This window comes from Mobula birostris, chromosome 29 (assembly GCF_030028105.1).
Source record: "Mobula birostris isolate sMobBir1 chromosome 29, sMobBir1.hap1, whole genome shotgun sequence".
Classification (NCBI taxonomy): Eukaryota; Metazoa; Chordata; class Chondrichthyes; order Myliobatiformes; family Myliobatidae; genus Mobula; species Mobula birostris.
Window position 1 is genome coordinate 28,433,094 of NC_092398.1, and position 23,427 is coordinate 28,456,520.

General features: G+C 48.4%; 1 protein-coding gene across 1 annotated transcript in view; it reads right to left on the reverse strand.

The window, feature by feature from the left end:
* The window catches only part of LOC140190029 (uncharacterized), a 57,106-nt gene that overhangs the window by 33,422 nt on the left and 257 nt on the right, over positions 1-23,427 (reverse strand). Inside the window, exon 2 of the mRNA XM_072246432.1 lies at positions 23,178-23,384. Coding sequence (XP_072102533.1) covers positions 23,178-23,217 — 40 coding nt within the window. The 5' untranslated portion in view covers positions 23,218-23,384. The remainder of the gene's footprint in view (positions 1-23,177; positions 23,385-23,427) is intronic.

Here is a 23,427-nt window from a genome sequence, read left to right on the forward strand (position 1 = left end):
AGAGACAGGAATGAGAGAGAAGGAAGAATTTCAAAGAGGCATAATCTCAGGGGGAGTAGAATTTCAGAGTAGCAGAATCACCAGATTGCAGTCACCAGAAACAACCATTTTTATGCCATGGACCAAAACCATTCAGCAAGGGGTCCTGGTCTCCAGGTCGGGACCCTCTGATCTCAAGGGTGAATTTTGTTTTACACAGAGGCTTGTGGGTTTAGGAACGAGCCTCCGGAGGAAGTGGGTTATCAGTGTCACCAGCACCGAGATGCAGTGGAAAAACTTTCTTTGATGTGTCACCCAGACAGATCATGTCACAACGTCAAGTTCGTCGAGCAGAGCGAAGGGAGAGGCAAAAGGAGAATGTGAAGTATGGAGTGACAGAGAGAGTGTAGTGTCGATGGAGCAGTGAGACGTGAAGCTCATGACGAGGTAGACTGGGAGATCGAGAGTCTATCTGTCTCATACAAGAGGCCCGTTGAGGAGTCTGAGAAAAGCGAGGGAGGAGCTGTTCTTGAGCCCGGTGGGACGAGCTTTCGGGCTTTTGTACCTTCTGCCCGATGGGAGGGGGGAGTCCAGGGTGGGTTGGGTCTTTGATGACGCCGGCTGCTTTGCAGAGGCAGCAGGAAGCGTAGATAGAGTTCACCGAGGTGAGGCTGGTTTTTGTGAAATGATAACAAGGTTTCTTTAAAAAATTACGGGTTCACGGTTCACAGTTGGCATGGAAACGATGAGCCTGTTTCTGTGCCTTACGGTTTGATCGAGGTGTTCCTATAGGTAGCGGGTAGGAGAAAGCAAATGGTGGCTCCAGTTTCAATCTAAACATCCGTTCGTTCAGTGAAGCATCACCCCGGAAACGTGGAAACTCAGAAAGGGAGCGCACCCACTCGTGGTACCGCAATGTCATCTTCGTTCGCCTTCGCTGGGAACGGCCTGCCCACGCAGCACGAATCAGCCTAGTGCTGAGCCACAGCCGTAGAAACACAAAAGAAAACAAAAAATACCAAAGGCAGGGGCACAGAGTCGAAAGTGAAAAGCATGGAAGGTCAGATATACTCAGCTGGTCGGGCAGCATCTGTGGTGGGAGTGCTACAACGTACCACAGTGCAGCACAGGAACAGGGCCTGCTGTCCACGACATCCGCACGGAACCCGATCCCAGATTCATCCAAATTCCCTTCCACCCGCTCAGGATCCATATCCCACCATTCCCAACTCTAACAGCCTCTGAATGACAGACGGCTGTGGAGGGCAAGTCATCGGGGAGACTGAAAGCGGAGGGTGACAGGTTCCTGATTAGTCAGGGAGTCGAAGATCACAGGGAGAAGGCAGGAGAATGGGGTTGAGAAAGGCAATAAATCAGCCATGATGGACTAGCAGAGTAGAATCGATGGACTGAATGGCCTGATTCTGCTCCTGAAACACTGTGAAAAACTCTTGTGTGTATATATAGATATATAGATATATATCTATATCTATATATATATATATCTATATCTGTATACAAGAAACGACAAAGATATTTATCTGGGGTGCCTGAGAGTTTTTGCACAGTACTCTGCTCTGAGTAATTTGATGCATTGCACTGTTCTGCTGCTGCAAAAAAACACATTTCATGTCAGTGGTGGGGAAACTGCTGGAGTCAGTTATCAAAGATGTGATAACAGCACATTTGGAAAGCGGTGAAATCATCGGACAAAGTCAGCATGGATTTGTGAAAGGAAAATCATGTCTGACGAATCTCATAGAATTTTTTGAGGATGTAACTAGTAGAGTGGATAGGGGAGAACCAGTGGATGTGGTATATTTGGATTTTCAAAAGGCTTTTGACAAGGTCCCACACAGGAGATTAGTGTGTAAACGTAAAGCACACGGTATTGGGAGTAAGGTATTAATGTGGATAGAGAATTGGTTGGCAGGCAGGAAGCAAAGAGTGGGAATAAACGGGACCTTTTCAGAATGGCAGGCAGTGACTAGTGGGGTACCACAAGGCTCAGTGCTGGGACCCCAGTTGTTTACAATATATATTAATGACTTTGATGAGGGAATTAAATGCAGCATCTCCAAGTTTGCAGATGACACGAAGCTGGGTGGCAGTGTTAGCTGTGAGGAGGATGCTAAGAGGATGCAGGGTGACTTGGATAGGTTGGGTGAGTGGGCAAATTCATGGCAGATGCAATTTAATGTGGATAAATATGAAGTTATCCACTTTGGTGGCAAAAATAGGAAAACAGATTATTATCTGAATGGTGGCCGATTAGGAAAAGGGGAGGTGCAACGAGACCTGGGTGTCATTATACACCAATCATTGAAAGTGGGCATGCAGGTACAGCAGGCGGTGAAAAAGGCGAATGGTATGCTGGCATTTATAGCGAGAGGATTTGAGTACAGGAGCAGGGAGGTACTACTGCAGTTGTACAAGGCCTTGGTGAGACCACACCTGGAGTATTGTGTGCAGTTTTGGTCCCCTAATCTGAGGAAAGACATCCTTGCCATAGAGGGAGTACAAAGAAGGTTCACCAGATTGATTCCTGGGATGGCAGGACTTTCATATGAAGAAAGACTGGATGAACTGGGCTTGTACTCGTTGGAATTTAGAAGATTGAGGGGGGATCTGATTGAAACGTATAAAATCCTAAAGGGATTGGACAGGCTAGATGCAGGAAGATTGTTCCCGATGTTGGTGAAGTCCAGAACGAGGGGTCACAGTTTGAAGATAAAGGGGAAGCCTTTTAGGACCAAGATGAGGAAAAACTTCTTCACACAGAGAGTGGTGAATCTGTGGAATTCTCTGCCACAGGAAACAGTTGAGGCCAGTTCATTGGCTATATTTAAGAGGGAGTTAGATATCGCCCTTGTGACTACGGGGATCAGGGGGTATGGAGGGAAGGCTGGTGCAGGGTTCTGAGTCGGATGATCAGCCATGATCACAATAAATGGCGGTGCAGGCTCGAAGGGCTGAATGGCCTACTCCTGCACCTATTTTCTATGTTTCTATGTTTCTATGACATATGTGAGTGATGATAAACCTGATTCTGATCTGGGTCTCTGTTGTGGACTGACAGTGGGAAGGGAGCAGGGAGAGGGGAATCATGGTTGGTAAAACGGGAAGGGAGAGGGGAGGGAGCGGGAAGCACCAGAGGGACATTCTGTAATGATCAATAAACCAATTGTTTGGAATCAAATGACCTTGCCTGATGTCTCAGGGTTGGGTCTGTCTGCACCCACAGCAGACACCTCCCCCGCCCCTGGCACTCCTTCTCTGCCACCTGTCCCACACCCCTACCGTGTCACTCTACCCTTCCATTTCCGACATCTTTTGCTCCCGCCAGATTTACAAAGCTCCACATTGACAAATACTGTACTGTGCAAAATTCTTCAGCATCCTCTCGATATATATGTGCCTAAGACTTTTACACGGTTATGTATGTTTTAAACAACTCGATCGTATCTGATTCCACCAGCACTCCTGGCAGCCCAATCCAAGCACCCACCTTTCTGTGTGTAAAAACATTTAGCCCACACATCTCCTTTAACCCTTCCTCCTCTCCCTCTCAGTGCATGCCCTCCAGTGTCTGCCAGGTTACTGGCACTGAGCATCGGTCTATGGTGCAGAAGGTCAAGAGGGAGAAGAGGGCAGCGGTAGTGATAGGGGACTCATGGACAGAGGAACAGACAAGGGATTCTGTGGACGTGAACGTGAACGGGACACCCGGATGGTATGTCGCCTCCCAGGGACAACTTGGATTGTGCCCACAGCATTTTCGATATGGAGGGAGAACAGTCAGATATCTTGGTACATATTGGTACCAATGATAAAAGAAGGAAAAGCAATGAGATCCAGAAGAGGGAATTTAGAGAGCTAGACATAAAGCCGAGAAGCAGGACCTCCCGGATAGTAATTTCTGGATTGCTGCCTGCACCACGTACCAGTGAGGGTAGGAACAGGATGATTTGGCAGGTAAGAGCTTGGCTGAGAAGCTGGTTCAGGGGGCAGGGCTTCAAGTTCTTGGATCATTGGGATCTCCTCTGGGGGAGGTATGACCTGTTCAAAAGTGACGGGTTGCACCTGAAGCCGAGGGGGACCAATATTCTCGCAGGCAGCTCTGTTAGAGCAGTTGGGGAGGGTGTAAACTAATTTGGCTGGGGGTGGGAACTGGAGTGAAGGGACTGAGGATAGGACTGATGGTAAAAAAGCAAAGATTGCGTGAAGTCATATTGTCAGAATGGGCAGGCAGAAGACAGGACAACATTGCAGCCAGTAGGGTGAGTATCAGTGCATTAGGGATGTAGGATCAGAAAGGGTAGCGAATACAGCACTCAAAGTGTTACATCTCTATGGACGGAGTACAAGAAATAAGCTGGATGATCTTGTTGCACTGTTACAGATTGTCAGGTATGATGTTGTGGCTGTCACTGAGTCGTGGCTGAAGGATGGTTGTAGTTGGGAGTTGAATGTGTAAGGTTACACGTTGTGTCGGAGGGATAGGATGGTAGGCAGAGGGGGTGGCGCGGCTCAGCTGGTAAAGAATGGCATGAAATCAGAAGAAAGATACGACATAGGGTTGGAAGATGTTGAATCATCCTGGGTTGAGTTCAGCAACTGCAAGTGTAAAAGGACCCTGATGGCAGATCTATACAGGCCTCCCAACAGTAGCTGGGACGTGGACCACAGGTTACAACAGGAAATAGATAAGGCACGTCAAAAGGAGGGTAGCTGCAGAAAGAAATTTACAGACCAGTTAGCCTGACCTCAGTGGTTGAGAAGATGTTGTAGTTTATGTTAAGGATGAGTTTGTGGGGTACTTGGTGACACAGGACAAGACGCCATGGTTTTCTTAAGGGAAAATCTTGCCTGATGAACCTGTTGGAATTCTTTGAGGAGATTACAGGTGGGTTAGATAAAGGGGATGCAGTGGATGTTGTATATTTGGATTTCCAGAAGGCCCTTGACAAGGTGCCAACCATGAGGCTGCTTACCGAGTTAAGAGCCCATGGTATTCCAACATGGTTAGAGCGTTGACTGATTGGTAGGAGGCAGCGAGTGGGAATAAACGAATCCTATTCTGGTTGACTGCCAGTGACTAGTGGTGTTCCACAGCAGTTGGTGTTGGGACCACTTCTTTTTATGTTGTATTTCAATATCAATGACAATTTGATGGAATAGTTGGCTTTGTTGTCAGGTTTGCAGATGATATGAAGATTGGTGATGAGGAAGGCTAATGGAATTTTAGCATTCATTTTAAGAGGTCGAGAATACAAGAGAAGGATGTGATGAGAATCGTGAACAGTTTTGGGCTCTTTATCTTACAAAAGACGTGCTGGCATTGGAGAGGGTCCAGAGGCCGTTCACAAGGATGATTCTGGGAATGAAAGAGTGATCATACAAGGAATGTTTGATGGCTCTGGGACTGTACTAGGTCGAGTTTAGAAGGCTGAGAGAGGGTCTCTTTGAAATCTTTTAAATGTAGAAAGGCTCGACAGAGCAGATGTAGAGAGGATGTTTCCTGTGCTGGGGAGAGTCCAGGACAAGAGAGCACAGCCTCAGGATAGAGCAGTGTCCATTTAAAACAGAGACGCGGAGAAATTTCATTCACCAGAGGGTCGTTACTGTGTGGAGTTTGTTACCATAGGCAGCAGTGGAGGCCAGGCCATTGGATATATTTATGGAAGTGCTTGATAGGCTCTTGATTAGACACAGCATCAAAGGTTACGGGGTGGGGGGGGGAAGGCTGGGGAGTGGGGCTGAGGAGGGGGGCTGAGGAGGGGGAAAAAGGATCAGCCATGATTGAATGGTGGAGCAGACTTGATGTGTCAAATGGCCTAATTCTGCTCTTGTATCTTATGGACATGATCACCCTGGGGGAAAAGATTCTGACCGTTTCAAAGTTCAAAGTCCAAGGTAAGTTTGAAGAATTTCAAATGTAGAATCTCCGAGAAGAAGAATCTCACAGGAGCAGAATGAGAGAGCAGCAGAATCTCAAAAACATCAGAATCTCAGAAATGGAGAAAGAGAGAAACTCAGAATCTCAGAGAAGCAGAATTACAGCGAAGGAGAATCCCCGAGAAGATAAATGTCACAGATACTGAATCTCAGAGACAGGAATGAGAGAGAAGGAAGAATTTCAAAGAGGCATAATCTCAGGGGGAGTAGAATTTCGGAGCAGCAGAATCACCAGATTGCAGTCACCAGAAACAACCATTTTTATGCCATGGACCAAGACCATTCAGCAAGGGGTCCTGGTCTCCAGGTCGGGACCCTCTGATCTCAAGGGTGAATTTTGTTTTACACAGAGGCTTGTGGGTTTAGGAACGAGCCTCCGGAGGAAGTGGGTTATCAGTGTCACCAGCACCGAGATGCAGTGGAAAAACTTTCTTTGATGTGCCACCCAGACAGATCATGTCACAACGTCAAGTTCGTCGAGGCAGAGCGAAGGGAGAGGCAAAAAGAGAATGTGAAGTATGGAGTGACAGAGAGAGTGCAGTGTCGGTGGAGCAGTGAGACGTGAGGCTCATGACGAGGTAGACTGGGAGACCGAGAGTCCATCTGTCTCATACAAGAGGCCCGTTGAGGAGTCTGAGAACAGCGAGGGAGGAGCTGTCCTTGAGCCCGGTGGGACGAGCTTTCGGGCTTTTGTACCTTCTGCCCGATGGGAGGGGGGAGTCCAGGGTGGGTCGGGTCTTTGATGACGCCGGCTGCTTTGCAGACGCAGCAGGAAGCGTAGATAGAGTTCACCGAGGTGAGGCTGGTTTTTGTGAAATGATAACAAGGTTTCTTTAAAAATCTACGTGTTCACGGTGCACGGTTGGCATGGAAACGATGAGCCTGTTTCTGTGCCTTACGGTTCTATCCAGGTGTTACTCTAAGCTGCGGGTCGGAGAAAGCAAATGGTGGCTCCAGTTTCAATCTAAACATCCGTTCGTTCAGTGAAGCATCACCCCGGAAATGTGCAAACTCAGAAAGGGAGCGCACCCACTCGTGGTACCGCAATGTCATCTTCGTTCGCCTTCGCTGGGAACGGCCTGCCCACGCAGCACGAATCAGCCTAGTGCTGAGCCACAGCCGTAGAAACACCACACGAAACAAAAAATACCAAACGCAGGGGCGCATAGTCAACAGTGAAGAGCAAGGAAGATCAGATATACTCAGCTGGTCGGGCAGCATCTGTGGTGGGAGTGCTACAACGTACCACAGTGCAGCACAGGAACAGGGCCTGCTGTCCACAACATCCGCACGGAACCCGATGCCAAATTCATCCAAATTCCCTTCCACCCGCTCAGGATCCATATCCCACCATTCCCAACTCTAACAGCCTCTGAATGACAGACGGCTGTGGAGGGCAAGTCATCGGGGAGACTGAAAGCGGAGGGTGACAGGTTCCTGATTAGTCAGGGAGTCGAAGATCACAGGGAGAAGGCAGGACAATGGGGTTGAGAAAGGCAGTAAATCAGCCATGATGGACTAGCAGAGTAGAATCGATGGACTGAATGGCCTGATTCTGCTCCTGAAACACTGTGAAAAATTCTTGTATATATATTTATATATATACAAAAAACTACCAAGATATTTATCTAGGGTGCCTGAGAGTTTTTGCACAGTACTCTGCTCTGAGTAATTTGATGTATTGAACTGTTCTGCTGCTGCAAAAAAACACATTTCATGATATGTGAGTGATGATAAACCTGATTCTGATCTGGGTCTCTATTGTGGACTGAGAGTGGGAAGGGAGCAGGGAGAGGGGAATCATGGTTGGGAAAAGGGGAAAGGAGAGGGGAGGGAGCGGGAAGCACCAGAGGGACATTCTGTAATGATCAATAAACCAATTGTTTGGAATCAAATGACCTTGTCTGCTATCTCAGGGTTGGGTCTGTCTGCACCCACAGCAGGTACCTCCCCCGCCCCTGGCACTCCTTCTCTGCCACCTGTCCCACACCCCTACCGTGCCACTCTACCCTCACCATTCCCGACATCTTTTGCTCCCGCCAGATTTACAAACTCTCTCTCTGCTCCATATTGACAAATACTGTACTGTGCAAAATTCTTCAGCACCCTCTCGATATATATGTGCCTACGACTTTTACACAGTACTGTATGTTTTAAACACCTCGATCGCATCTGATTCCACCAGCACTCCTGGCAGCCCAATCCAAGCACCCACCATTCTGTGTGTAAAAACATTCAGCCCACACATCTCCTTTAACCCTTCGTCCTCTCCCGTCAGTGCATGCCCTCCAGTGTCTGCCAGGTTACTGGCACTGAGCATCGGTCTATGGTGCAGAAGGTCAGGAGGGAGAAGAGGGGAGCAGTAGTGATAGGGGACTCAGTGGACAGAGGAACAGACAGGGGATTCTGTGGACGTGAACGTGAACGGGACACCCGGATGGTATGTCGCCTCCCAGGGGCAACTTGGATTGTGCCCACAGCATTTTCGATATGGAGGGAGAACAGTCAGATGTCTTGGTACATATTGGTACCAATGACATAGGAAGGAAAAGCAATGAGATCCAGAAGAGAGAATATAGAGAGCTAGACATAAAGCCGAGAAGCAGGACCTCCCGGATAGTAATTTCTGGATTGCTGCCTGCACCACGTACCAGTGAGGGTAGGAACAGGTTGAGTTGGCAGGTAAGAGCTTGGCTGAGAAGCTGGTGAAGGGGGCAGGGCTTCAAGTTCTTGGATCATTGGGATCTCCTCTGGGGGAGGTATGACCTGTTCAAAGGTGACAGGTTGCACCTGAAGCCGAGGGGGACCAATATTCCCGCAGGCAGCTCTGTTAGAGCAGTTGGGGAGGGTGTAAACTAATTTGGCTGGGGGTGGGAACTGGAGTGAAGGGACTGAGGATTGGTCTGATGGTGAAAAAGCAAAGCTAGAGTGTAGTCAGACTGTCAGAATGGGCAGGCAGAAGACAGGACAACATTGCAGCCAGTAGGGTGAGTATCAGTGCTTTAGTGATGTAGAATCAAAAAGGGTAGCGAATACAGCACTCAAACTGTTATATCTCAATAGACGGAGTACAAGAAATAAGTTGGATGATCTTGTTGCTCTGTTACAGATTGTCATGTATGATGTGGTAGCCATCACTGAGTCGTGGCTGAAGGATGGTTGTAGTTGGGAGCTGAATGTGCAAGGTTACACGTTGTGTCGGAGGGATAGGATGGTAGGCAGAGGGGGTGGCGCGGCTCAGCTGGTAAAGAATGGCATGAAATCAGAAGAAAGATACGACATAGGGTTGGAAGATGTTGAATCATTCTGGGTTGAGTTCAGCAACTGCAAGTGTAAAAGGACCCTGATGGCAGATCTATACAGGCCTCCCAACAGTAGCTGGGACGTGGACCACAGGTTACAACAGGAAATAGATAAGGCACGTCAAAAGGAGGGTAGCTGCAGAAAGAAATTTACAGACCAGTTAGCCTGACCTCAGTGGTTGAGAAGATGTTGTAGTTTATGTTAAGGATGAGTTTGTGGGGTACTTGGTGACACAGGACAAGACGCCATGGTTTTCTTAAGGGAAAATCTTGCCTGATGAACCTGTTGGAATTCTTTGAGGAGATTACAGGTGGGTTAGATAAAGGGGATGCAGTGGATGTTGTATATTTGGATTTCCAGAAGGCCCTTGACAAGGTGCCAACCATGAGGCTGCTTACCGAGTTAAGAGCCCACGGTATTCCAACATGGTTAGAGTGTTGACTGATTGGTAGGAGGCAGCGAGTGGGAATAAACGGATCCTATTCTGGTTGACTGCCAGTGACTAGTGGTGTTCCACAGCAGTTGGTGTTGGGACCACTTCTTTTTATGTTGTATTTCAATATCAATGACAATTTGATGGAATAGTTGGCTTTGTTGTCAGGTTTGCAGATGATATGAAGATTGGTGATGAGGAAGGCTAATGGAATTTTAGCATTCATTTTAAGAGGTCGAGAATACAAGAGAAGGATGTGATGAGAATCGTGAACAGTTTTGGGCTCTTTATCTTACAAAAGACGTGCTGGCATTGGAGAGGGTCCAGAGGCCGTTCACAAGGATGATTCTGGGAATGAAAGAGTGATCATACAAGGAATGTTTGATGGCTCTGGGACTGTACTAGGTCGAGTTTAGAAGGCTGAGAGAGGGTCTCTTTGAAATCTTTTAAATGTAGAAAGGCTCGACAGAGCAGATGTAGAGAGGATGTTTCCTGTGCTGGGGAGAGTCCAGGACAAGAGAGCACAGCCTCAGGATAGAGCAGTGTCCATTTAAAACAGAGACGCGGAGAAATTTCATTCACCAGAGGGTCGTTACTGTGTGGAGTTTGTTACCATAGGCAGCAGTGGAGGCCAGGCCATTGGATATATTTATGGAAGTGCTTGATAGGCTCTTGATTAGACACAGCATCAAAGGTTACGGGGTGGGGGGGGGGAAGGCTGGGGAGTGGGGCTGAGGAGGGGGGCTGAGGAGGGGGAAAAAGGATCAGCCATGATTGAATGGTGGAGCAGACTTGATGTGTCAAATGGCCTAATTCTGCTCTTGTATCTTATGGACATGATCACCCTGGGGGAAAAGATTCTGACCGTTTCAAAGTTCAAAGTCCAAGGTAAGTTTGAAGAATTTCAAATGTAGAATCTCCGAGAAGAAGAATCTCACAGGAGCAGAATGAGAGAGCAGCAGAATCTCAAAAACATCAGAATCTCAGAAATGGAGAAAGAGAGAAACTCAGAATCTCAGAGAAGCAGAATTACAGCGAAGGAGAATCCCCGAGAAGATAAATGTCACAGGTACTGAATCTCAGAGACAGGAATGAGAGAGAAGGAAGAATTTCAAAGAGGCATAATCTCAGGGGGAGTAGAATTTCGGAGCAGCAGAATCACCAGATTGCAGTCACCAGAAACAACCATTTTTATGCCATGGACCAAAACCATTCAGCAAGGGGTCCTGGTCTCCAGGTCGGGACCCTCTGATCTCAAGGGTGAATTTTGTTTTACACAGAGGCTTGTGGGTTTAGGAACGAGCCTCCGGAGGAAGTGGGTTATCAGTGTCACCAGCACCGAGATGCAGTGGAAAAACTTTCTTTGATGTGCCACCCAGACAGATCATGTCACAACGTCAAGTTCGTCGAGCACAGCGAAGGGAGAGGCAAAAAGAGAATGTGAAGTATGGAGTGACAGAGAGAGTGTAGTGTCGATGGAGCAGTGAGACGTGAGGCTCATGACGAGGTAGACTGGGAGATCGAGAGTCCATCTGTCTCATACAAGAGGCCCGTTGAGGAGTCTGAGAACAGCGAGGGAGGAGCTGTCCTTGAGCCCGGTGGGACGAGCTTTCGGGCTTTTGTACCTTCTGCCCGATGGGAGGGGGGAGTCCAGGGTGGGTCGGGTCTTTGATGATGCCGGCTGCTTTGCAGAGGCAGCAGGAAGCGTAGATAGAGTTCACCGAGGTGAGGCTGGTTTTTGTGAAATGATAACAAGGTTTCTTTAAAAATCTACGGGTTCACGGTTCACGGTTGGCATGGAAACGATGAGCCTGTTTCTGTGCCTTACGGTTTGATCGAGGTGTTCCTATAGGTAGTGGGTCGGAGAAAGCAAATGGTGGCTCCAGTTTCAATCTAAACATCCGTTCGTTCAGTGAAGCATCACCCCGGAAACGTGGAAACTCAGAAAGGGAGCGCACCCACTCGTGGTACCGCAATGTCATCTTCGTTCGCCTTCGCTGGGAACGGCCTGCCCACGCAGCACAAATCAGCCTAGTGCTGAGCCACAGCCGTAGAAACACCACACGAAACAAAAAATACCAAACGCAGGGGCGCATAGTCAACAGTGAAGAGCAAGGAAGATCAGATATACTCAGCTGGTCGGGCAGCATCTGTGGTGGGAGTGCTGCAACGTACCACAGTGCAGCACAGGAACAGGGCCTGCTGTCCACGACATCCGCACGGAACCCAATCCCAAATTCATCCAAATTCCCTTCCACCCGCTCAGGATCCATATCCCACCATTCCCGACTCTAACAGCCTCTGAACGACAGACGGCTGTGGAGGGCAAGTCATCGGGGAGACTGAAAGCGGAGGGTGACAGGTTCCTGATTAGTCAGGGAGTCGAAGATCACAGGGAGAAGGCAGGACAATGGGGTTGAGAAAGGCAGTAAATCAGCCATGATGGACTAGCAGAGTAGAATCGATGGATTGAATGGCCTGATTCTGCTCCTGAAACACTGTGAAAAATTCTTGTATATATATTTATATATATACAAAAAACTACCAAGATATTTATCTAGGGTGCCTGAGAGTTTTTGCACAGTACTCTGCTCTGAGTAATTTGATGTATTGAACTGTTCTGCTGCTGCAAAAAAACACATTTCATGATATGTGAGTGATGATAAACCTGATTCTGATCTGGGTCTCTATTGTGGACTGACAGTGGGAAGGGAGCAGGGAGAGGGGAATCATGGTTGGGAAAAGGGGAAAGGAGAGGGGAGGGAGTGGGAAGCACCAGAGGGACATTCTGTAATGATCAATAAACCAATTGTTTGGAATCAAATGACCTTGTCTGCTATCTCAGGGTTGGGTCTGTCTGCACCCACAGCAGACACCTCCCCCGCCCCTGGCCTTCCTTCTCTGCCACCTGTCCCACACCCCTACCGTGCCACTCTACCCTCACCATTCCCGACATCCTTTGGTTCCGCCAGATTTACAAACTTTCTCTCTGCTCCATATTGACAAATACTGTACTGTGCAAAAGGCTTCAGCACCCTCTCGATATATATGTGCCTACGACTTTTACACAGTACTGTATGTTTTAAACACCTCGATCGCATCTGATTCCACCAGCACTCCTGGCAGCCCAATCCAAGTACCCACCATTCTGTGTGTAAAAACATTCAGCCCACACATCTCCTTTAACCCTTCGTCCTCTCCCATCAGTGCATGCCCTCCAGTGTCTGCCAGGTTACTGGCACTGAGCATCGGTCTATGGTGCAGAAGGTCAGGAGGGAGAAGAGGGGAGCAGTAGTGATAGGGGACTCAGTGGACAGAGGAACAGACAGGGGATTCTGTGGACGTGAACGTGAACGGGACACCCGGATGGTATGTCGCCTCCCAGGGGCAACTTGGATTGTGCCCACAGCATTTTCGATATGGAGGGAGAACAGTCAGATATCTTGGTACATATTGGTACCAATGACATAGGAAGGAAAAGCAATGAGATCCAGAAGAGAGAATTTAGAGAGCTAGACATAAAGCCGAGAAGCAGGACCTCCCGGATAGTAATTTCTGGATTGCTGCCTGCACCACGTACCAGTGAGGGTAGGAACAGGATGATTTGGCAGGTAAGAGCTTGGCTGAGAAGCTGGTGAAGGGGGCAGGGCTTCAAGTTCTTGGATCATTGGGATCTCTTCTGGGGGAGGTATGACCTGTTCAAAGGTGACAGGTTGCACCTGAACCCAAGGGGGACCAATATTCTCGCGGGCAGGTCTGTTAGAGCAGTTGGGGAGGGTGTAAGCTAATTTGGCTGGGGGTGGGAACTGGAGTGAAGAGACTGAGGATAGGATAGATGGTAAAAAAGCAAAGCTAGCGTGTAGTCAGACTGTCAGAATGGGCAGGCAGAAGACAGGACAACATTGCAGCCAGTAGGGTGAGTATCAGTGCTTTAGTGATGTAGAATCAAAAAGGGTAGCGAATACAGCACTCAAACTGTTATATCTCAATAGACGGAGTACAAGAAATAAGTTGGATGATCTTGTTGCTCTGTTACAGATTGTCATGTATGATGTGGTAGCCATCACTGAGTCGTGGCTGAAGAATAGTTGTAGTTGGGAGCTGAATGTGTAAGGTTACACGTTGTGTCGGAGGGATAGGAAGATAGGCAGAGGGGGTGGCGCGGCTCAGCTGGTAAAGAATGGCATGAAATCAGAAGAAAGATGTGACGTAGGGTTGGAAGATGTTGAATCATCCTGGGTTGAGTTCAGCAACTGCAAGTGTAAAAGGACCCTGATGGCAGATCTATACAGGCCTCCCAACAGTAGCTGGGACGTGGACCACAGGTTACAACAGGAAATAGATAAGGCACGTCAAAAGGAGGGTAGCTGCAGAAAGAAATTTACAGATCAGTTAGCCTGACCTCAGTGGTTGAGAAGATGTTGTAGTTTATGTTAAGGATGAGTTTGTGGGGTACTTGGTGACACAGGACAAGACGGCATGGTTTTCTTAAGGGAAAAGCTTGCCTGATGAACCTGTTGGAATTCTTTGAGGAGATTACAGGTGGGTTAGATAAAGGGGATGCAGTGGATGTTGTATATTTGGATTTCCAGAAGGCCCTTGACAAGGTGCCAACCATGAGGCTGCTTACCGAGTTAAGAGCCCATGGTATTCCAACATGGTTAGAGTGTTGACTGATTGGTAGGAGGCAGCGAGTGGGAATAAACGGATCCTATTCTGGTTGACTGCCAGTGACTAGTGGTGTTCCACAGCAGTTGGTGTTGGGACCACTTCTTTTTATGTTGTATTTCAATATCAATGACAATTTGATGGAATAGTTGGCTTTGTTGTCAGGTTTGCAGATTATATGAAGATTGGTGATGAGGAAGGCTAATGGAATGTTAGTATTCATTTTAAGAGGTTGAGAATACAAGAGGAGGGATGTGATGCTGCGGTGTTATAAGGCACTGGTGAGGCCTCACCTTGAGAATCGTGAACAGTTTTGGGCTCTTCACCTTACAAAAGATGTGCTGGCATTGGAGAGGGTCCAGAGGCCGTTCACAAGGATGATTCTGGGAATGAAAGAGTGATCATACAAGGAATGTTTGATGGCTCTAGGACTGTACTAGGTCGAGTTTAGACGACTGAGGGAGGGTCTCTTTGAAATCTTTTAAATGTTGAAAGGCTCGACAGAGCAGATGTAGAGAGGATGTTTCCTGTGCTGGGGAGAGTCCAGGACAAGAGAGCACAGCCTCAGGATAGAGCGGTGTCCATTTAAAACAGAGATGCGGAGAAATTTCATTCACCAGAGGGTCGTTACTGTGTGGAGTTTGTTACCACAGGCAGCAGTGGAGGCCAGGCCATTGGATATATTTAAGGAAGTACTTGATAGGCTCTTGATTAGACACAGCATCAAAGGTTACAGGGGGGGGGGAAGGCTGGGGAGTGGGGCTGAGGAGGGGGGCTGAGGAGGGGGAAAAAGGATCAGCCATGATTGAATGGTGGAGCAGACTTGATGTGTCAAATGGCCTAATTCTGCTCTTGTATCTTATGGACATGATCACCCTGGGGGAAAAGATTCTGACTGTTTCAAAGTTCAAAGTCCAAGGTAAGTTTGAAGAATTTCAAATGTAGAATCTCCGAGAAGAAGAATCTCACAGGAGCAGAATGAGAGAGCAGCAGAATCTCAAAAACATCAGAATCTCAGAAATGGAGAAAGAGAGAAACTCAGAATCTCAGAGAAGCAGAATTACAGCGAAGGAGAATCCCCGAGAAGATAAATGTCACAGATACTGAATCTCAGAGACAGGAATGAGAGAGAAGGAAGAATTTCAAAGAGGCATAATCTCAGGGGGAGTAGAATTTCAGAGTAGCAGAATCACCAGATTGCAGTCACCAGAAACAACCATTTTTATGCCATGGACCAAAACCATTCAGCAAGGGGTCCTGGTCTCCAGGTCGGGACCCTCTGATCTCAAGGGTGAATTTTGTTTTACACAGAGGCTTGTGGGTTTAGGAACGAGCCTCCGGAGGAAGTGGGTTATCAGTGTCACCAGCACCGAGATGCAGTGGAAAAACTTTCTTTGATGTGTCACCCAGACAGATCATGTCACAACGTCAAGTTCGTCGAGGCAGAGCGAAGGGCGAGGCAAAAGGAGAATGTGAAGTATGGAGTGACAGAGAGAGTGTAGTGTCGATGGAGCAGTGAGACGTGAGGCTCATGACGAGGTAGACTGGAGACGGAGAGTCCATCTGTCTCATACAAGAGACTCGTTGAGGAGTCTGAGAACAGCGAGGGAGGAGCTGTCCTTGAGCCCGGTGGGACGAGCTTTCGGGCTTTTGTACCTTCTGCCCGATGGGAGGGGGGAGTCCAGGGTGGGTCGGGTCTTTGATGATGCCGGCTGCTTTGCAGAGGCAGCAGGAAGCGTAGATAGAGTTCACCGAGGTGAGGCTGGTTTTTGTGAAATGATAACAAGGTTTCTTTAAAAATCTACGTGTTCACGGTTCACAGTTGGCATGGAAACGATGAGCCTGTTTCTGTGCCTTACGGTTCGATCGAGGTGTTAGTCAAAGTGGCGGGTAGGAGAAAGCAAATGGTGGCTCCAGTTTGAATCTAAACATCCGTTCGTTCAGTGACTCGCCACCTGGAAACGTGGAAACTCAGAAAGGGAGCGCACCCACTCGTGGTATTGCAATGTCATCTTCGTTCGCCTTCGCTGGGAACGGCCTGCCCACGCAGCACGAATCAGCCTAGTGCTGAGCCACAGCCGTAGAAACACAAAGCAAAACAAAAAATACCAAAGGCAGGGGCACCCTCTCGATATATATGTGCCTACGACTTTTACACAGTACTGTATGTTTTAATCACCTCGATCGTATCTGCTTCCACCAGCACTCCTGGCAGCCTAATCCAAGCACCCACCATTCTGTGTGTAAAAACATTCAGCCCACACATCTCCTTTAACCCTTCGTCCTCTCCCCCTCAGTGCATGCCCTCCAGTGTCTGCCAGGTTACTGGCACTGACCATCAGTCTATGGTGCAGAAGGTCAGGAGGGAGAAGAGGGCAGCGGTAGTGATAGGGGACTCAATGGACAGATGAACAGACAGGGGATTCTGTGGACGTGAACGTGAAACCCGGATGGTTTGTTGCCTCCCAGGGACAACTTGGATTGTGCCCACAGCATTTTCGATATGGAGGGAGAACAGTCAGATGTCTTGGTACATATTGATACCAATGACATAGGAAGGAAAAGCAATGAGATCCAGAGAGAGAATTTAGAGAGCTAGACATAAAGCCGAGAAGCAGGACCTCCCGGATAGTAATTTCTGGATTGCTGCCTGTACCACGTGCCAGTGAGGGTAGGAACAGGATGATTTGGCAGGTAAGAGCTTGGCTGAGAAGCTGGTTCAGGGGGCAGGGCTTCAGGTTCTTGGATCATTGGGATCTCCTCTGGGGGAGGTATGACCTGTTCAAAAGTGACGGGTTGCACCTGAAGCCGAGGGGGACCAATATTCTCGCGGGCGGGTCTGTTAGAACAGTTGGGGAGGGTGTAAACTAATTTGGCTGGGGGTGGGAACTGGAATGAAGGGACTCAGGACAGGACTGATGGTAAAAAAGCAAAGGTAGTGTGTAGTCAGACTGTCAGAATGGGCAGGCAGAAGGCAGGACAACATTGCAGCCAGTAGGGTGAGTATCAGTGCATTAGGGATGCAGAATCAAAAAGGGTAGCGAATACAGCACTCAAACTGTTATATCTCAATAGATGGAGTACAAGAAATAAGCTGGATGATCTTGCTGCACTGTTACAGATTGTCATGTATGATGTTGTAGCCATCACTGAGTCGTGGCTGAAGGATGGTTGTAGTTGGGAGCTGAATGTGCAAGGTTACACGTTGTGTTGGAGGGATAGGATGGTAGGCAGAGGGGGTGGCGCGGCTCTGCTAGTAAAGAATGGCATGAAATCAGAAGATAGATGTGAAGTAGGGATGGAAGATGTTGAATCATTCTGGGTTGAGTTCAGGAACTGCAAGTGTAAAAGGACCCTGATGGCAGATCTTTACAGGCCTCCCAACAGTAGCTGGGACGTGGACCACAGGTTACAACAGGAAATAGATAAGGCACATCAAAAGGAGGGTGGCTGCAGAAAGAAATTTACAGACCAGTTAGCCTGACCTCAGTGGTTGAGAAGATGTTGTAGTTTATGTTAAGGATGAGCTTGTGGGGTGCTTGATGACACAGGACAAGACGGCATGGTTTTCTTAACGGAAAATCTTGCCTGATGAACCTGTTGGAATTCTTTGAGGAAGGGAGAAGCTGTCCTTGAGCCTGGTGGGACGAGCTTTTTGGCTTTTGTACCTTCTGCCCGATGGGAGAGGGAAAGTCCAGGGTGGGTTGGGTCTTTGATGACGCCGGCTGCTTTGCAGAGGCAGCAGGAAGTGTAGATAGAGTTCACCGAGGTGAGGCTGGTTTTTGTGAAATGATAACAAGGTTTCTTTAAAAATTTACGGGTTTACGGTTGGCATGGAAACGATGGGCCTGTTTCTGTGCCTTACGGTTCTATCCAGGTGTTACTCTAAGCGGCGGGTCGGAGAAAGCAAATGGTCGCTGCAGTTCGAACCTAAACACCCGTTCGTTCAGTGAAGCATCACCCCGGAAATGTGCAAACTCAGAAAGGGAGCGCACCCACTCGTGGTACTGCAATGTCATCTTCGTTCGCCTTCGCTGGGAACGGCCTGCCCACGCAGCACGAATCAGCCTAGTGCTGAGCCACAGCCGTAGAAACACAAAAGAAAACAAAAAATACCAAAGGCAGGGGCACAGAGTCGAAAGTGAAAAGCATGGAAGGTCAGATATACTCAGCTGGTCGGGCAGCATCTGTGGTGGGAGTGCTACAACGTACCACAGTGCAGCACAGGAACAGGGCCTGCTGTCCACGACATCCGCATGGAAACCGATCCCAGATTCATCCAAATTCCCTTCCACCCGCTCAGGATCCATATCCCACCATTCCCGACTCTAACAGCCTCTGAATGACAGACGGCTGTGGAGGGCAAGTCATCGGGGAGACTGAAAGCGGAGGGTGACAGGTTCCTGATTAGTCAGGGAGTCGAAGATCACAGGGAGAAGGCAGGACAATGGGGTTGAGAGGGGCAATAAATCAGCCATGATGGGCTAGCAAAGTAGAATCGATGGAGTGAGTGTCCTGAAATACTGTGAAAAATGTCTAGGCACATGTATAGGCAGGGTGCCTGAGGCTCTTGCAGAGTACTGGAGTGATTGTTTGTATTGCACTGTGTGAGCAATGATAAACCTGATTCTGATTGGGTCTCTATTGTGGACTGAGAGTGGGAAGGGGACGGAGAGGGGAATCATGGTTGGGAAAAAGGGAAGGGAGAGGGGAGAGAGCGGGAAGCACCAGGGAGACATTCTGTAATGATCAATAAACCAATTATTTGGTATCAAATATGTGTGGCACGCGGCCAAGTGGTTAGGGCATTGCACTAGCGATCTGAAGGTCGTGGGTCGAGCCTCGGCCGGGGCAGCGTGTGTGTCCTTGGGCAAGGCACCTCGCCACACATTGCTGCAGTCTACCCAGCTGAGAATGGGTACCGGCAAAAAAAAAATGTTGGGGGTTAACCTCGCGATAGACTGGTGTCTTATCTGGGGTGGGGGGTGGGGAGTCTCGTACTCTCAGTGGCTTCACGCTGCGGAAACCGGCATAAGCACCGTCCCCCGCTCGTGACAGTCTTTGGAATCAAATGACCTTGCCTGTGGTGTGTCTGCTCCTGTACCATTCTCTGCTTCCTGTCCCACACACCTCCCGTGGCACTCCACCCTCGCCATGCCCAACATCCTTTTCTCCCCGCAGATTTACACATTGACAAGTACAGTACTGTGGAAAAGACAGCACTCTATCGATATATATGTGCCCAAGACTCTCACACAGTACTGTATACTTTAAACACCTCGATCGTATCTGCCTCCTCCAGCACTCCTGGCAGCCCAATCCAAGCACCCACCGTTCACCCCACACATCTCCCTTAAACCTTCCTCCTCTCCCTTCAGTGCATGCCCTCCAGTTTTTGACATGACCATCGCGGGGAGAAGGTTCTGCCTGTCTCGAAGTTCAAAGTTGAAAGTAAAGTTAGCAGAATCACGGGGCAAGCAGAACCTCACAGGTTCAGAATGAGAGAGAAGGACGAATTTCAGAGATACATAATCTGAGAAAGGCAGAATGTTCGAGCAGCAGAATCTCCCGATTGTAGTCGCCGTAGGCAACCCTGGGATTCACTTTCTTGTGGGCATTCTCCCCAGATCTATAGAATAATCACCATAACAGAACCAACGAAAGGGAGCACCAACCCGGGAGAAGGTTACACGCTGCAAATTGCATTGAGAGGAATCCGAAAGCAGTATATTTCAAAGTATGTTTTGAAGTGTTGCCCGCGGCCCACAGAAGGTCACTGTGGCTCATTGGTGCCATCGCGACCTTTCCCCTGATCTGTGCTGAACTTAAGTCAGGTCTCCCCTCAGCTCTCTCAGGCTCCAGAGAAAATGACCCACATTTGTCCAGCCTCTCCGTATCGCCCATGCCCTCTAAGCCTGGCAGCATCTTCTGCACCCTCTCCACATCCTTCCTGCAACGGGGCGATGGGAACAGAACACCAGGGTTTAAGTTTCCATCACCGGACAGGGAATATTTGGAAAACAGCGGTTCCCAACTTTTTTTTATGCAACGGACCCCTACCATTAACCAAGGGGTCCGTGGGTCCCAGCTTGGGAACCCCTGATGTAGAGGAACAAAGAAATGGGGACGTCTGTGTCAGGTTGAAGTGCAGGATAGACAGGACGGCATCAGCTGATGCTGGCTGAGAGAGGCAGGGAGGAAGGTTCTGAAGGAGGTGTGAACAGAGGAGGAGAGAGGGGAGAATACATGCTGTAACACATAGAGAGAGAGAGAGAGAGAGAGAGAGATAGAGTGAAAGAGGGAGAGAGGCAGAGATAGACAGAGAGAGATAGAGAGAGAGGGAGAGAGAGAAACAGACAGAGATAGATAAAGAAAGAAAGACAGACAGACAGAGATAGAGAGAGAGAAGGAGAGAGACAGAGGTAGATAGATAGAGACAGACAGACAGAGATAGAGAGAAAGAGAGAGAGAGAGAGAAACAGACCGAGATACAGAGGTAGGGAATGTGTGAGAGAGAGAGAAAAGGAGGAGAGAGTGAGAAAGAGAGGAGAAGAGGTGAATGAAAGGGTTAATGTATGAGGAGTGTGTCATGGCTCTGGGCCTGTTCTTGCTGGCGTTTAGAAGAATAAGGAGGGTGGATTTCATTGAAGACTACTGAATATTGAAAGGCCTAGAGAGACTGAATGTGGAGAGGATGTTTCCTAGAGTGAGAGAGTCGAGGACCAGAGGGTACAGCCTCAGAATGGGATGTCCCTTTAGAACAGAGCTGAGGAGGAATTTCTTTAGCCAGAGGGTGGTGAATCTGCGGAATTCTTTGCCACGGACGGCTGTGGAGGCCGCGTCATTGGGTAAATTTAAAATGGAGGTTGACAGGTTCTGGATTAGTGAGGGCACCAAAGGCAGGAGAATGGGGCCAAGAGGAATAATAAATCAGCCATGATGGAATGACGGGGCAGAGTTGATGGCCTGAATGGCCCAATTCTGCTCCTTTGTCTTACGGACTATAGGGAGAGCTCAGATCTGTTGCAGCTGTATTGCCTGGAATGAAGGCAGCTGAGGGATCACCTGATAGAGATTTATAAAATCAAGGGAGGTATATCTATTTATTTATTATTTATTTATTCATTCATTCATCTGTTTATTTGTTATTTATTGATTTCAATACTGCGTGGAACAGGCGCTTCCGGCCCTTCGAGCTGCACAGTGTAGCAATCCTCTGACTTCACCCCAGCCTAAACACGGGACAATTTACAATGATCAGTTAACAGGGAGACGTACAAACTCCTTACAGGCTGTGGTGGGAACTGAACCCAAGCCGCTGGTACCGTGCTAACCACCATCCTACTGTCAGTAAGGTGGGTGGTCACAGTCCTTTCTTAGGGGAGTCTAAAATAAAGGCGCAGGGTTTAAGATAAGTGGGGGAAGACTTAAAGAGGATCTGAGGAGCAAATTTTGTTCACACAGGGGGTGCTCGGTTAATATAACAAGCTGCCAGAGCAAGTAGTGGAGAGGGGGCAATTACGATTACAATAAAGGCGTTTGGATAGGTGACATTTAACACGGACCACAGAACCATTCAGGACCTTCAGCCCACGATGTTTTGACAAGCTTTTAACTCAACCTAAACCTTCCCTCCTACATAAACCAAAATCTTCCCTCCTTCCCTTCTGCAGGGTAGGATTTACACAGTGAGCGGTAGGGCACTGAGGAGAGTGGTAGAACAAAGGGATCTGGGAATACAGGCCCATAATTTGCTGAAAGTGGCGTCACAGGTAGATAGGGTTGTAAAGAAAGATTTTGGCATACTGGCCTTCATTAATCAAAGTATTGATTACAGGAGCTGGGATGTTATGTTGAACTTGTATAAGATGTTAGTGAGGCCTAATTTGGAGGATTGTGTGCAGTTTTGGTGATCTACCTATAGTAAGGATTAAAAGGTTGAAAGAGCACAGGGAGAACTTACAAGGATTTTGCTGGGACTGGAGGAACTTATAGGGAAAGATTGAATAGGTTAGGACTTTATTCCTTGGAACGCAGAAGATTTAGAAGAGATTTGATAGAAGTATACAGAACTATGAGGGGTATAGATAGGGAAAATGCAAGCAGGCTTTTTCCACTGAGGTTGGGTGGGACTACGACCAGAAGTCATGGGTTAAATGTGAAAAGTGAAGAGATTAAGGAGAACATGAGGGGGAGGAGAACTTCTTCACAGAGGGTCGTGAGAACGAGCTGCCAGTACAAGCTCGATTTTAACATGCAAGAGGTGTCTGGATGCGTACATGGACGGCAGGGGTGTGGAGGGTATGGTCCCGGTGCAGGTCGATGGGAGTAGACATTTTAAGTGGTTCGGCACAGAGTAGATGGGCTGAAGAGCCTGTTTCTGTCCTGTGCTTTTCTATGACTCTATAGCTCTCCATTTTTCTATCGTCCATGTGCTTGTCAAAGAATGTCTTAAATGTCCCTAATGTATCTGCCTCTACCAGCAACCCTGGCAGGGCGTTTCCCCATACCTACAACAGTCTGTATTTAAAAACCGGCCTCTAACATCGCCCTTATACTTTATCGCTCTGGGGAAAAAAAACTCTGCCTGTCCACTCGATCTATGCCTCATCACCTCTATCACCTCTATCTCCTTCACTCCGATGAGAAAAGCCCTAACTCACTCAAGGCAGCATCCTGGTAGATCTTCGCTGCGCCCTCTCTAAAGCTCCCGCGTCCTTCCTGCAGGGTTAGAGGGATACAAGTCCAACCCCGGCAAGTGGGACCAGCTCGGGCTGGCACGGACGTGACGGGCCGAAGGAGCTCTAATAAAGATAGATTTTGTCTCTTCTCTTACCGTAACAGTCCTGTGTCTGATTGCTTCCCGGCGCGCTCATGCCTTTCTGCCCCGTCTCCGTCCTTTCTCGATCAGACGATGGAGACCCTTTTCCCTCCGAGGTGCTTTTCTGAGCTGAGGTTGATTCCACTGGGAGAGGCTGCTCAGCCCGATTACCACGACGCCGGGGCGGCCTCCATTTCGCCCTCTCCTTCCGCCGGACTGACCCTGTGCCGGAGTAGAAAGTCTCCAAAGTTTCCCAAACAGAACT